At 44.9% G+C, this 15,511-nt stretch overlaps 2 protein-coding genes across 2 annotated transcripts; both read right to left on the minus strand.

Annotated features, from left to right (window-relative positions):
- Positions 1-2,596: 2,596 nt before the first annotated feature.
- Positions 2,597-4,769, minus strand: LOC125522895 (putative disease resistance protein At1g59780). The gene is made up of 2 exons (XM_048687939.2): positions 4,581-4,769; positions 2,597-4,183 (listed from the first exon to the last, which is right to left on the minus strand). Exons 1-2 carry the CDS (start codon positions 4,687-4,689, stop codon positions 2,937-2,939), a joined length of 1,356 nt encoding a protein of 451 aa, XP_048543896.1. The 5' UTR covers positions 4,690-4,769; the 3' UTR covers positions 2,597-2,936.
- Positions 4,770-5,049: 280 nt separating this feature from the next.
- Positions 5,050-6,242, minus strand: LOC125522896 (putative disease resistance protein At1g50180). Its single transcript, XM_048687940.2, has one exon. It carries the CDS (start codon positions 6,134-6,136, stop codon positions 5,120-5,122), a length of 1,017 nt encoding a protein of 338 aa, XP_048543897.2. The 5' UTR covers positions 6,137-6,242; the 3' UTR covers positions 5,050-5,119.
- Between the last annotated feature and the right edge of the window lie 9,269 nt (positions 6,243-15,511).

The raw sequence follows: 15,511 nt of genomic DNA on the forward strand, positions 1-15,511 counted from the left end.
GTAACAACATCATCACCGTCATCACGCCGTCGTGCTAACGGAACTCTCCTGTGAAGCTCTGCTGGGTCGGAGTTCGTGGGACGTCATCGAGCTGAACGTGTGCTGAACTCGGAGGTGCCGTACGTTCGGTACTTGGATCGGTCGGATCGTGAAGACGTACGACTAAATCAACCGCGTTCTCGTAACGCTTCCGCTTACGGTCTACGAGGGTACGTAGACGATACTCTCCTCTCTCGTTGCTATGCATCACCATAGTCTTGCGTGTGCGCAGGAATTTTTTTGGAATTACTACATTCCCCAACACTGGATCCCGTGCATGTGCCAGGCCGATGTGCTCCGAAGAAAAGGCTACAGGCAAAGATGAAGAAGACAAGATCACAATGTAGATGTAGCTATTGTCATGAAGCAGATGGTCACAAGCGAGAAGCGACGTATGTGCACCAAATTGATAGAGGTACCTAATATGTCGTAATTTAATGTTTGCATGTTTCCAAATATATTCCATGGCATTAATTATATCCTTCTGTGTAGGATCGCAAAGCAAAACTATGATAGCTACAACATTGTGCTAAGAGAATGACAACAAGTATGTCAACGATCAACCTGATGTTGGCGTGTGCATTGTTGTCTATGTCTAGTACCGTGTGACCTTCTCTCTAAAATATACTCCATTCTGTCAGTTAGTCAGTGACTTCCTCATAATGTATGACTCAACTATTTGGTGGTTGTAACAGCATGAGTTTGGGATTTTTTTGGAATTCTATATGTGAGTTTATGAAGTGCAACCTCAAGAATCATAGTTTCTTTGTGGCCAGCGTGTAGCTTGTTCATTTTGCACGAGAAAATTTGGAAATAGATTTACTGGAGGAATTATATTTCGCTCCCGACTTAATATTACCGATAAATTCGAAAAAATACATCAGTCAACAATGCTCTCCAATTGAAGAAAATACATTTACGCCAGTTTTTGTAAAAAAAGGTGATTTTTTTCCACCATCTCCAAATCACCCCAAATTTATTCTGAATGCTCAAATCGATGTGCCAAACATGGCTATGAAATAAATATGGAAAAAATGTATCTTACAATGCCCTGTTAAGATGTAAACCGATGTTGTGATCAGTCAGTCTACAGGCCAAACATGGCTATTCTTCTCTGCGTGTCTTTGGTTGTGCATGTTAGCCCAATTTGCGTCCATACAATAAACGCAAACTCATGTTTCGTTCAACACAATGTGTGTTCCTTGGGTATAGTGCTCAGCATAAAGGTGTAAAATGCCTTGACGTCTCCACTGGACGTGTCTACATATCTCGTGATGTCGTATTCGATGAGACAAAATTTCCCTTTGCTGAGCTCCATCCCAACGCCGATGCTATGCAGCGAGTGGGCTGTGTCGGGTGGGAGGGCAGTTTGGGAAACTTAAAAAAAAATCGTAATGTGACGAGATTTGTACGTGGAATCGTTTAACGACCTACATTTCGGTACAAAGGGAGTATATGTGTACTATAATGATTGAGGGTACGTGCTATCTAGGGCGCCGGTGATGATTTCTTCTGGTTTGCATATGCAAATGCCAGGAAGCTAGTTCTTCATACACATTTCAATTGGTACACAGAAGACACGGGGAGAGGTGTCATAATGTATATGGCATGTCATGTCAGCATTTGCTTTGGTAGAACGAATAGTTTGCGTGGAGCGTGGTTTCAAAAAAAAAAAATCTTTGCGAAAGGTTATCAGAGTAGCTTAAATCCATCAGGCTCAAGCAAGCATAAACAGCAGTAATGATCTTCTGGTCGGCAGAAGGAAACGAAATGGAGCTACCTCTTCTTACATATTTCAAATGCTTCCCACGTACAGTATGTGCAACCAAATCTCAAATCTGCATGGTTTCTCAGGTAACTAGAAACTAGACCAAGGTGGAATGGAAAGCAAAATCATCAAAGTAAACCTATGTATTGAGTGGGACCACGACTAGTGGGCCAAATAGCACAGTCCGTGAACGTGCAAGCCAGAATTCAAATCATCATATCATAAATAATAAAAACTTAATCAACCTATATTATCATTTAGGTTCAGACAACACTTTGTAGCACATCAACCGGTTCATCCGGCTGTCCAGATATTAATTGGCTGTTGTAGAACATGTCCCAAGTGCTGAAAATCACTACATGGTTCAGTTAATCATTGCTGCATTTAGATGAAGATGTCGGTTTGCAATCATCAGGCAAGCATTGCATGAGCATATAAAAGAGATGAATCAGTGTAGTATTCTGGGGAGCAGCTGCTATCTTCTGTTGGTTTGCATAAGCAACTGCCATGGAGCTAGCTCTTCACAGTATTTCACTTCCTTCTTGCAAATATCTTGCACTTAATGGTGTACAAATTAGTTAATTAGACAAAGGTCGTATGAGTATAGAAACTCTATGTTGAGTAACCGACATTACAAACAGAGTATCTTTTTTTTCGCGAATATGCAAAGCTTGCGTATCATTCATTGATAGGTCGAAAAGAGAATACAAGTAGGGGCGCTAGGGTGCTACGTGCACAATGATGGCGTAGTCGCTAGCGCGAGCATGATAGAGTGTGGGTATGCTCAGCCCCAACAGAGTATCATAAACCACCGTACAAACAAATCATTCGACATGAGCATACAACATACTCCCTCCATCCCAAATTAGTTGTCTTAGATTTGTCTAGATACGGATGTATCTGGACACGTTTAGATACATCCCTTTTTAGACAAATCTGAGTCAACTAATTCGGAACGGAGGGAGTACATATTATCCTCTCAAAGCCTGGTTTAGACAGACACACATTAGAGAAGAGTTGATAATAGTGAGTGTTCTGCTCAAGATGGGGCCAAGAAAGAAATAGATGAACTTGTAAGGCAGGGCAATACAGAAATCAGAAATAGAGGTCAACATCGTAGGCAGCAAGGTTAGTTTAGATCCGGATCTCCATCCTTAGTCACCTGCAAAAACACGCAAGAGAATATCATTCCAGACAATACAATGCAGCTGGGAAAGATAGAGAACAAAACCGCAAGCAAGTTAAACAAAACAAAAATTACAAACATCTCGATCCCTCGTTGCAACGAACGCGGGTAGCACAGCAAAATCAAATAAAATAAACTTAACGAGAACAAGAGGGTGAGGGAGGTTACCTTGCATCCTTTCTGCTGCAACTCCTTCAATGTGCTGTCATGTCCAACAGAAATAAAGGGCATAAATTCTAGTTCCAGGTAATTGAGGGACTGAAGGTGCAACAATCCCTCAGGAAGTTTTCTCATCATAAAGAACCTCTTGAGTATCAGGTGGGAGAGCTTTGGCATGGCCCCGGCCTCTATCTTCCACTCCTCTGTTCGAAAATCAATAAGCTGTAAGTTCTGCATACGAGGAAACCCACCGGCAGAGCATGACATGGTTCGGCCAATGTACCCACTCAACTTCAGCACCACAAGACATGGGAGCTTCTCCAATATCGGCATTGGGTCTTGTTTCATGGCACCAGCAGTTAAACTGAAACTTCGCAGGCCTTGTGGGAAGTAATGACTCTCAGGCCATCTATCAAGCTCAGAAAAACCATCGAGTACAACATCAACCAAGCGAGGCTTGTCTGCAAGTATATTCATCATTTCCTCAGGAATAGGTCGGTTTGTTCCTAACATCATGGTTGTTAGTTGAGTCATTTGGCCCAAAAACCTCAACATGTCAAGATTGTAGTACAAATGGCGACTATGTGGAAAATCTAACCACAAAGTCTGCAACTCTTTTTGTTCCACACCCCATGGTGGAGAAATATAATTATCAAGGTAAACATGCCTTAGAGAAGGGATACCCCAGACAGAGCTTGGTACTAGTCCAATATCAGTGCCCCTTGTATCAATAGTTTGCAAGTAAAGGAGTTGTCCAATTGATGAAGGCAGGGTCGTCACATGTCCACACTTTCTCAGCATGAGGCATCTTAGGTGAATACACTCACCAATTGCCTTAGAGAAATTCTGTAGGCTTGAGTTCTCAATGTGAAGAACTCGAAGAAACCTGAGTTTAGGGAGGGATATTGATTGAAGTCGAAAGCCAGTTAGGGCTCTGAGATTAGGTCTTGCCTGTAAATTCTGACCACTGAAGCCTTGATAAGAAGAATGATATGATACCATGATATCAGTTAATGGTGCCCCAAATTGGCCTGCAAAATTTTCGGTTGCCATTTGTCAGCAAGATGCCACATTATCATGACATATTAAAGAGAGATTTCTTCACGTGCCAATAATATGTAGACTACGCTATTCCATTACAGGGGCACCGTAAAGAGTTAAGAGTGTAAATACAATTATTTTGCCCCTAAATGCAAAAATTTGTATGTTATCTTTGTGATATGTAGGCATATTGTTTCTTCTGTTTGGACATAAAAAGAGAGAGATATAATAAACATTCAAGGACAGTGAAACACTGATTTCTAGTGTGTAAAAATTGATAACATCCTTGCAGACAAATTCTGACCACTGCTAATGGAGCTTCTCTAATTGAAACTTTATGAATCTGAATAGAGAAAACTAAAACAGAAGGATGAAAGGCAGCATGACCTGAAGTTTTATCGATGACATCAAGAAATCTGTCCTGTCTTGCCTCTTCTAAGGACCAATCACGTAAAATATCATGAACCCTTATTTTCTCAATCCATCGATGTGCCATGCTTCTGCTGGTAACCTGCACCAAGCTCCTTTGAGCTAGCTCAGCTACATACTTGCGTGATGTTTCTTCTAGTGTATGCCTTGGTATATGTGGAATGAAGCCTTCTACTATCCATAGTTCAATAAGAACAGAAACATCTATTATATAATCCTCCGGAAAGGTAGCAAGATAGAGGAAACAAGATCTTAAATAATGACTTGGTAGGTCCTTAACTGCGAGCTAGTATGCTTCGCATCATATCTATGTTTTTGGTTGATGGCCAACCTAACAATATATCGGACCATGATTGTGTATCCAGATTTTTCGATAGATAACCCCCCAAAACCGAAAGCACAAGTGGTAATCCATCACACTTTCTTGAAAGCATTCTCCCTAGTTCTTCAAATTCACCCACATCACCTATTACAGACCTTTTGTGTGTTGGTAAAGCTTAGCTACTAAAAAGTTGCCAACTTTTATCTTCATCTAATTTCTTCAAAGGATGAACATAGGTTGGCATCTGAACATGGTTTGCAACATCTTCTTTTCGTGTGGTTAACAGTACTCTACTACCATTAGTTGCATCTGGAAAGACTGTAATCATTCCGTTTAATTGCTCCCATGTATCTGTTTCCCAAACATCATCAAGAACTACTAAGTACCTTTTTTGTGATAGAAATTCATTGATCTTCTTTCCCACTTCATACTCCTTCATTTGGTCAACTGACTCGTCCTTGTGCCCTATGATTTGTTTCATAATATCTTTTAGCAAATCAACACCCTTGAACTTTTGAGATACAGTCACCCAAGCAACCGTGCCAAAGTGTTTTTTGACTCTAGATGATGCGTAGACTTTTCTAGCAAGTGTTGTTTTTCCAGCGCCACCCATGGCAAGTATAGACACAACACTAAGCCCAGAATCATTGTCAACTAACTTGTCCACTATTTCCTTGTGTTCATCCTCAAAACCAACCATGACAACATCATCTTCAGAGTTTAGATGTATAGGACCATCATCTTGTGGAGATTCATCCTCAACAGGAACATTATTATCCAAATTAATATTCAGTCTTTCCGCACTTGCAAAAATATCAGTGAGCTTCCTTCTTACATGTTGAATGTCAACACCGATTTTACGAAGGGTGGCCAAGTCACTCGGTAGGCGAGCGTACCTGGAAATAGCACCCATGAATCCCTTCTTGAGCCTGTTTCTCTTCTCCATGTAATCTGCAGCTTCAATGACATTTTGAGCTTCATAAGCTGCCGTCCTAATCTGGCTCAGCAAGACAGCAACTGTTTCAATTCCTGACCTTCTTTTGCTGTCGGCGTCTCTGAGGTAGGCCTGCAACCTCATGAGCTCATCTTTCAACAAGGACACTTCAAGGGTGACTGCACACAAGAAAGTAGTCTCCTGTACTGCAAGGTTGCCCACGCTCCCGAGCGCGGTGCTCACGGCCGACTGCGCCATTGCTCCCCCTCACAGATCTGGAATGGTTTGGTGGTCAGACTCAGATCAGCAAGGAAGAATGTCTTATCACACACAATGCTTGATCGCCTTGCATTAGCTTGGTCAGACTCCGGCTGCGGGAAACCATGGCCGACTGTGAGTACGTACTGTACCGAGGAGGAGAAGACGAGAAAAGGCGGAAGAGAGAGAGACAGATCTGAGGGACTCACCGGTGGGATTGTGCAGACCGGGGTCGACGGGACGGGAGCAGCGCAACGTTCCACGGCGGCTCAACCCCAACGCGGCCGGGGGTGCTTCCTCGGCCCAGGTCCCTCGACGGCGCTTCTCAGACGCGCGCATCGATCGAGGTCTCCGTGCACGCCTTGGACGGTGGCGACGTGAGGTGTTAGGGCATCTCCAGCCGTTCGGCCCCCCAGGGCGCCTAAATAGAGCGGCCTGGGGCGTGCCGGCGCTAGTTCGGCCCCTGGGACGACCTAGCTCCCAGTCACGTCCCCACGCGCCGGCCCCAGGATACGGGAAATTTAAACTTGGTCGTTCCCGCTCTTAAAAGACGCCGCAAATCCGGCGATCGGACGTAGTCTGGCGTTACAAAAAACAGAGCGCCGCCGCCGCAAGTTCGCGTGCGCAATGATTCACTCGGCGGGGTCGGCTCCAGGCGTTGGTGGAGTCGGCGTGCACGGGCTCAGCGGTGTCGGAGCTGCTTCGGTGCTGGGCTGTGTCGGCGCGGCTTCGGCACTGCTGGGCGGCGATGTAGAGGCGTCACTCGGGCTTGGCGTCCGTGTGGTCGTGGGCGTCGTCGGTGTCGTCGGCGTTGCCGTCGGCAGCTCGCTCAGGATGAGGCCGCGCTGCACCAGGTACCACGCCTTGAGCTTCTCGTCGTTGCTCTGGAGCATGTCCGCCCCGCCCATCAGAAAAGCCATGTCGGTGTTCCTCTTCTTCGCGGCGACGTTCGTCCGGAGCAGGTCGAGCTTGATGACGTTGTTCTTCATCAACGACGACCACCGCGCCTTGGTCTTCTCTTCGCGTAGGACGGCCCGGGCCTGGGCGTCGACGAGGCAATGCTCGATGGACTCCTGCACTCGCGTGGTTGCCGCTTCGGCGTTTTTCCCCTTCTTTGCCAATTTGTGGTCGTCCGGCCGCCCCTCTGACGCGCCCGGAGTCGTCGCGTCCGGCTTGTATGTCTCCTTGGCCTTGTCGAGGGCACGTCGGACTTCCGCCCACTTCTCGCACTTGTCAATGCGCTTGTAGACGTGGAGGTGCTTGAAGTCGGCGTCTTGGTTGTCGCCCCGATACATGGCGAACATACGCAGCAGCTGCGCGGAGGGACGAACAGTTGACGGGCGGCGGGTGTAGACGACGAAGATATGCGGGCGAACGACGTGCGTACCTGATCCTCAACGCTGGCGCCGCTCTCCGGGCGAGCCGCGACCTTCTCGACGATTCCATGCCATTTGTTGCACGCCAACTGGATACGCCCCCAATGGTTCGCCATCGCCTTGGAGCCGCGCTGCATGTAGACGCCTTTGAAGTAGGGGTCGACGAGCTTCCGCTCGTCAAACTCGGCCTTGATGCGGTCCCAGTACGTCTCCAAGCTCTGGTTCGCGCCGGTGGTCGGGTCGAGGCAGACGACTTTCCATGCTTCGGCGAGGCATTCCTCCTCCTTGGACGTCCACTTGATGTGCGGTTCGCCTGACCTGGCCGCCCGCTTCTTCTTCTTCTGGCGCCCCTTCGTCGGAACAGGAGCCGGCTCCTCCTCCTCCTCCTCCTCGTCCTCCTCCTCCTCCTCGGGTTCCTGCGCGTCCTCGCCGTAGACGTAGCCGAGCTCGACCTCCATGTCGCCGCTGAGATCCACTACCTCGTCCTGGGTGGCGAACCCGGGAGACGCGGCGGCCGCGGTCGATCCTGTCACGATGATGTCATCCATGTCGGCTCCCGTGTCGTCGGCGTCGCCGAGATGCGAGAAGGGCAGCGGTCCACGGTAGAGATGGGGCGTCGGTGTGGACGCGTAGGCGGCGGGCGGCGAGTAGTTGTATGGAGGGTACTGCACGCCGACGAAGGCGGGCGAGGGCGTGCGCGTAGCGGGGTGACCATGAGGGAAGGTCACGTTTGGGTTGAACCCACCGTGCGCGTCGCCGTCGGCGTAGCCGGGCGACGATGAACCCCATGGAGATCCGACGCCTTGCTATCCCCAGGGCGCGTACTGGGCGTGGCTGACGACGGGTGGATTCATCCCCGCCTAGTCGACCGATGAGGAAGACGCCGCCGTGCGCGCCGCGTTGTCGCGGGCCTTCTTGGCTATGGCCCTGTTCCGCCGGTCGGCGGTGACTGCTTCGCGCCGCTGAACTTCCACCCTCCACTCGGCGTTCGACAGGCCCGGTGGCTTCGATGGCGGCGCCCTCGGCTTCCTCTGCTTCGGCTGGGCCACGGTGCCAGTAGCGGTTGCCGCCGCACGCGGCATGGCGTACTTCTTCGGCGGCATGGCGGCGACTGGGAGGCGAGCGGGAGGGGGTTTGGCGGGAGAAAGGCAGAGAATGGCGGGAGAAAGGCGAGCGAGCGGGAGAGATGCGAGGGAAAAGCGTCAAGAAACAGTGGGAAAAGGCCCTCGGGTCGCCTCCAGGGCGGGCCCACGCGCCTTTTTCGCTTGTGCTGGCTCCCAAGCGCCCCCAAGGGCGCCGGGTTCGGCCTGAGTCCGCCGGCACCAGTTTTGGCCCGAGCCAGCGAAAAACGAGTTTCTGGAGACGTGACTGGGGTCTTTTTTTGGCGCGGGCGCGACAAAATCGCCTGGGGAGGGTCTGTTGGGGGCGCGGCTGGAGATGCCCTTAGCGGTGTGGTGGCGTCATCCTCCCTTTGGACGGGGCGGATGTGGTTTAGGGCAAGCGGCGGTGACGGCGGGCTCAACCGGCGACGGTGGCGCTGTGCGGGAGGCGGCTCAGGGCTCAGGCGAGAGAGAGAGAGAAGGGTGTGGCGTGGGAGTGAACGAGTGAGAAAGGAGAGTGCTGCTGCTCACATGCATTGACCCACTCTCTGGCCAAGTCTCCGCGTCTCCTGCACAGCATTCACCCACCTCAATTCAGTGCGATTATTGCTGTACCAACGGTCCTCTGACTTGCCCGGTCCCACCGCATCTAGTGCACTCCCGTGGCCGTGGGTATACTGTATTCTCCGTGTGGCTCATCTCCATGGAAGAGGCTGCCGTGAATTTACTGCCCCTGCACATGGACCTGGTGCAAACAGTGGAGCGCACCGGGTGGGTCGGTACGTCACAGGCTCAGCCAAGGTGCCTTGGATTCTTTCCAACCTGAGGAGGCTCTTGTATTTTTTTTTCATTTTATTAACTCTCTACTCGTAGTTGTTTAACTTCTATCCCCCCTTATTTTTTGCAGTTATTTGGTTCAAGGATAAATAAATTCAAGTCCAAACATTTTCCTCTCTTCAACCTGTTAGGAGATCTCTATGATGGTTAGTTCAGCGGCATCCATACATCTAAATTAGCTATGAAGTTATAGTTACTTGGTTGATAGTTTCATTCTTTTTCTAGTGCACATTGTCAAGGGTCATTATAACTTCACATCCACTGCTGAGCCGTCACAAATTGCTGGTGTTGCACATACTGAAACTGAGACAGAGGAAGTCAATCGAAGATTTTCTCATCTTATTGCTAAATAGAGGTGATCTTTCTTCTATATATTCTATTTCTCATGTCTTATTCAGAAAGTAGCAGTGGTGCATACTTGGCAATGGCTGTAGTGCAGTATTAAGAGTGAGGAAGTAGCTGTAGTAACAACTGGGTCGTTTGTTGTTACTTATTTTAGAATTCATTGATGCTTTACTTTTTCATGTAATCCAGTCGTTAGTGTGCCTTCAGGTTTTGCAAAATTTGAATGGCATGATCAAAATAGGAGTAGTGCATGTGAGCTGCTAGTTGATTCTTATTCCCCGATCTTATTGTCAATGAATCATCCTAGCTTAGCTGCTGCTAATTAATATGGTCAATACATGGTACTGGTAGTGGAGCTGAGAATTATCAATCTATAAACACTAGTACATGGTAGTGGTATTTCTTATCTCTCGGTTTAAGTTATACTTTTGGCATAAAAAGTTGCACGAGATCGCCTATCACCTGGGTATGGAGTGCATAGAACTTTCTTGTTTCTCTCTACAGTTTGTACATGTATTACATGAACTGTTACGAGTATCCAATACTAATAAAGCTAGTTGTACATCTATATATTTTTGCTTCATTGGAAGTAGTTATGGGATCTAATGGAATGGATAGTTATGTTTGCTTCTTTGCATATATATATATATATATGCTTCATTGGAAGTACATTTCTTTATACTCTTCTTATTTCAGAAGTCAGCCTCCAGCCATGGCTGATCTGCCGAAGCCGCTTGTGCGACCCAAGAGGAAGCAAGTTTAGTGGACTACCTGGTGCGATTCTGAGGGATCGAGACGATGATTTTGAGTGTTGCCAATTCCTCAAAATGATCAAAAAATTATGAACTTCTGGCATGAACTGCTATGATGAATCGTTATAAATTGTTGTCACGATTCTGTTTCTTTAGCCCAGATGATACATTCTTGTTTTATTTGATTCAAAGTCTTGCAAAATCATCATTATTTTGCTGTGATAACCTGCCAAACAACATTTTTTATTTTGTTGTGTTGTTGTGATGAACCTGCCAAAAAATTGGTTTGTTGTTGTTGTTGTTGGTGTGATAAAAATCACTTTTTTATTCTGCTTGCACTCAAAGGCTAGGGATATTTTTTTAGGGGAAAGGCTGGGTATATTACCCACCTACCAAACAACAGTTTTATGTGAAAGGGATTATTGGGGTTGGGGATGGGAGGGAATGTAGGGGATTGGTGAAGGGGAGGGATTGACCAAATCCCCAAAAATCCCCAGCCCCTTTGGGGCTTGAAAACCTCCTGTGCCAAACAAGGCCTAAGGGATTACCTAGTCGATGTTGTTGTCTCTAGCGGCTCCATCGCGGTCGGCCCCCCTCCCACCCACCCAAATCTGGATCAAATCGACCAAAAACACCAAAACAGGGGGAAACAAAGGCGATGTGGGGGTTGAGATCTAGCTCGACACGGAGGGGAACGGGACAGGGTTCCAGATTCACTCACCAGAGCTGCCGCCGCCGCCGCCGAGAACGAAAGCTCCTCCGCGCTGCTATCGCCGAGAACAAAAATCTCCAGTGCCAGCGCCGGCTCACCGTCGAGAACGAAGAGGAGGGGGTGGGAGCAACGGCTTCAGACAGGGGTACACGTTCAGACAGGCACGGGGACACGTTTCACTTGATGCACTGCCACGTGGGGCCCGTAACTAGATGCACTGCCAAGTGGGACCCACATGTCTTAAACATAACCTCACTCCCGTTGACGACCAGTTTAATCGCCCGAGTGGGAATTGGCTATTTGTGCTTATGAGACGTAGTACTATAGATATTTTCGTCAACTACGTCGCACTCCTTCCATTGCACCTCAAAAATGTCGCACATGAGCTATTAACCCCCTCCCCTCTATCTCTATGTTTTCTATGGGTTTTGTTGAAAAACTCCTCGATTGTCATTTCTTTTATTGACTTACCAAATAAATTATGTTTTATTTGACAAGTCAATAAGTACTTACCTAGGTAGGCAAATCATGGGCAGAATTTAATAAACATTTATTTACACATTCACAATAATATGGGAAGGTAAATCACATGCTAACATATTACAATATGTACCCCGTTGTGATGCACGGGCAATTATCTAGTCTATAAAAATAATGTGGGTCATTTTTTCTTATACGTACAACATGTAGAAGCACTTGATTATACTAGGCAATGTGTACTAGAAATTGTAGTATCATAGTTTGAAATTTAGCGGAGCCAGTTATCGATGGTTACACACGTTGAATATGACAAAAGGAATAATTCCAGAGGATGTCGTAATTCTTTTGATAAGTAAGAGTGTCGAAACCAACGAGGAGCAGAGAAATTGATAGGCAGTTTTCAACAGGGTTTCATTGTTGATGTTGTAAAGATAGTTTTGATAGCGAGACAAATAGTAACAAGGTAATAAGTAATAAAAGTAATAGAGTCCAGCAAGTGTCCCAATCCTTGTTGATGCTAAGGATAACCCGGAGATGTATCTTATAATAGCCAAAACGCACTTGAGGACACATGGCAATCTCGACATGTTGTTTTCACCATGATTGGTTAGGTTACCGTTCAATGATTTGATAAGTGGACCAGAACTAAGGTATTGTCCTATCTTAAACAAATACCTACTTATCCTTATACCCTTCGTACAAGCATCCACAACTACAAGAGTAATAATTAAGATAAACCTAATCATAGCATTAAAAGTTGGATCCAAAACCTAAATATATTAGATATATGGTAAACATTTACAATATGTGTGAAAAAGCTAGGGAAAAAATAAGTTAAAAAATATGATTCAGTGCACGCTAGCCACCATTATTATTTTGACTAAGTCTCTAAAATAGCGGCCCCGTGTATATGAACTATAAGCCACAAATGTGAATTTTCTTTCCGGAAAAAGTAAAAAATATTAAACAGAAAAATTTCTACTTTCTGAACAAATTTATAAAAAGTCGAACGCCTTGTGAAACCCAAGCATTTTTTTTAAAAGGAACAGATTTCAAAGGGAGAATATTTTATAATTGAAAAACAATTTTTTTGAAAATGTGAACATTTTTTGACAAAACAAGAACAAAAATTAACAAAGCAATTTTTTTGAAATCAATTAATAATTTATCAAAATGCGAACATTTTTTTAAATACCCTAAAACGTTTCAGAATTCATGAAAACATGACTTTTTTTATTCGTAAACATATTTCGAAAGTGAAATTCCCGAACTTTTTCGAATTTGAGAACAAAAATTCGAAGGCGAACATTTTTTGACATCCTTGGTACAATTTGTTATTTTGTGAACAAATTATGAAAACATGAACACTATTAGAATTTGTGAATAAATTTTGAAAGTGGGAACATCTTTTGAAACTCGCAAACATTTCTGAATCTGTGAACAAATATTAAAATGCAAACCTTTTTTGAATTTGAAATTCTACAGATTTTTCGAATTTTCGAACATTTTTTTAAAGTAAAAAAGCAAATATTAGAATTATCCTTTTTGGGAATTTCTGAATAAAATTTAAAAATTGGAACTTTTTAGAAAAAAAGGAACAAAATATTAAAAATGTGAAGAGTTTTTAAAATGACAAACAGAATTTGGAAAATGCAAACATTTTTCGCAAAAACAAGAACAAAAATTAACAAAGCAATTTATTTAAAATCAATTATAAATTTATGAAAATGCGGACATTTTTAAAGTTCCCTGAAATGTTTCTGAATTCATGAAAACGTGCCCTTTTTTATTCGTGAACATCTTTCGAAAGTAAAATTCCCGAAATTTTTTCAAATTTGTGAACAAAAATTCAAAGGGGCGAACATTTTTTAGATCCTTGAAATAATTTGTTATTTTGCGAACAAATTTTGAAACATGAACAGTATTTGAATTTGTAAAAAATTTGGAAAGTGGGAACATCTTTTGAATCTCGCAAACATTTTCTGAATCTGTGAGAAAAAATTAAAATGCAAACATTTTTTAAATTTGAAATTCTACACTTTTCTGAATTTTCGAAATTTTTTTAAATTAAAAAACAAATAATAGAATTCTACTTTTTGGGAATTTCTGAACAAAGTTTCCAAATTGGAACATTTTAGGAAAACGAATAAAATTAGAAAAATGTCAATTTTTTTAAAAAAATTCTGAAGACATGTTGAAAAAGAAAAGTAAAAATTGATTAAAAAAAGAAACAAAGAAAATAAAAAAGGAATGAAAAAAGGATAGAAAAGAAAAGGTAAACAGGAAAAAATGAAAAAGAAACAGAAAAGGACATAAAACCGGTCCAGGAACCTTCCGTTACCTTCTAGAACGTTCCTAAAACCAGAAAAAAAAACGACTGGAACCTCCTAGAACATTCACAAAACCGGCCAGTAGTGTAGCTCGTTCTTTACCGATAAGTGGGCTGGCCCATGTCGGTCGCTGATGCCTGGCTCTGTGCGAATCAACGACAATCTGCCGCAGGATGCGGCAGATAGGATTTTCCTAGTCTCGCTACGAACAAGAGAGGGCTTCCCAGCCCACCAAAGCCCGTATATACTGGACACATATCCCTTGTTGTCTCCCCGCTGCTCTCTCCTTGTCATGTCACGGAGACTCCGTGCCGCGCGCCCGCCGCCGGCGATACCCCACCCCTGCTGGCTCGCGGCCCGAGCTCTTCCATGAGGCCACCCTCCTCTTCTCTCTTAAGTTCTCCTCCTGACTGCAGATTTTAATGGGGGTGTGCAGGATTTGCTCATCAGCCTGAAGATGCTGGCCGTGAAGCGGGCGGCGACCGCCGGCCTTCCCCACCTCGCGGACGCGTTCGATGTAAGCACCTTGCGGGCTCTGGGTACTGCTACTGTTGCTCTGTTATTACTGCTCCTGTGGCCATGTCGTCATATATAGGACGCTTAGCTGTTCCTGTCATTCTGCATACTCTGAATTTTGAGTGCAGAATGGACAGGTTTCCAGCAAAATCATGAATTCATAGCATAGGACAACGTTGCCAATCGAATTAGAGCTGCGGCTTCACACAGCTCGAAATGGTCGAAGCATATGCAAACAAAAATTTGTTAGTTATTCAGTCTTTGGCTTGACTTCATAAAAAAAAATAAGTTGTAAGTCTTACCTGATCTGCATTGGTGCTTGGGAAATATGCCCTTTGTGAATACTAGCCATTTGATCAATGTCTTCCCATCACATTTATGGTGCAATCTTTTTTGTTGGAAGATTTCAAAGAACGATTAAAAGAAACCTCACTCGATGCGACCTCTCCCCTGCTGCCTGCAGTAATTGCTTCACCCAGGCCGTGCAGCTCGTCAAGATCGACTGCGGGGCAAGTCTCCGGCCAGGTAATCTAAAGATACTCTTCGCTCCCCCGCCATTATGCTATCAAATCAACAGCCGATTTGTGTAAGGGAAATCAAACAGTTAAGGCAATTTTGATGCAGAGACAGTTGATGTGAGTCAGGTCAAGTGGTTGTTCATTGACCATGAGAAAAGGAGAAAAAATAACACGTCACAAATATGGTGATAACATAATACTCTTGTAATCCACTTAATAAATCAGAAAAGAAATAAGCACGTACACAGACAGGCCACATCATCGTCAAGATGTAGAAACATTTTTACTAGGGATCGAGATTACATTGAGGTAAACAGGTACACATGTTTAACCGAGGGAGGTTCATAACGAGACTTAATAAATGCCTTGGGAAGTAGGAAATATTTTCCGTCCTTGAAAGGACGGTGTA

This window comes from Triticum urartu, chromosome 7A, assembly GCF_056163025.1.
Source record: "Triticum urartu cultivar PI428250 chromosome 7A, HENAU_Tu73, whole genome shotgun sequence".
Lineage (NCBI taxonomy): Eukaryota > Viridiplantae > Streptophyta > Magnoliopsida > Poales > Poaceae > Triticum > Triticum urartu.

What these genes read in the sequence shown, in the direction of transcription:
- LOC125522895 (XM_048687939.2), bottom strand. Translation starts at nt 4,689, where the DNA reads ATGGCACATCGATGGATTGAGAAAATAAGGGTTCATGATATTTTACGT. An exon ending in TGTCATCGATAAAACTTCAG is followed by an intron (nt 4,184 to 4,580) that starts GTCATGCTGCCT and finishes AAAATTTTGCAG; the next exon opens with GCCAATTTGGGGCACCATTA.
- LOC125522896 (XM_048687940.2), bottom strand. Translation starts at nt 6,136, where the DNA reads ATGGCGCAGTCGGCCGTGAGCACCGCGCTCGGGAGCGTGGGCAACCTT.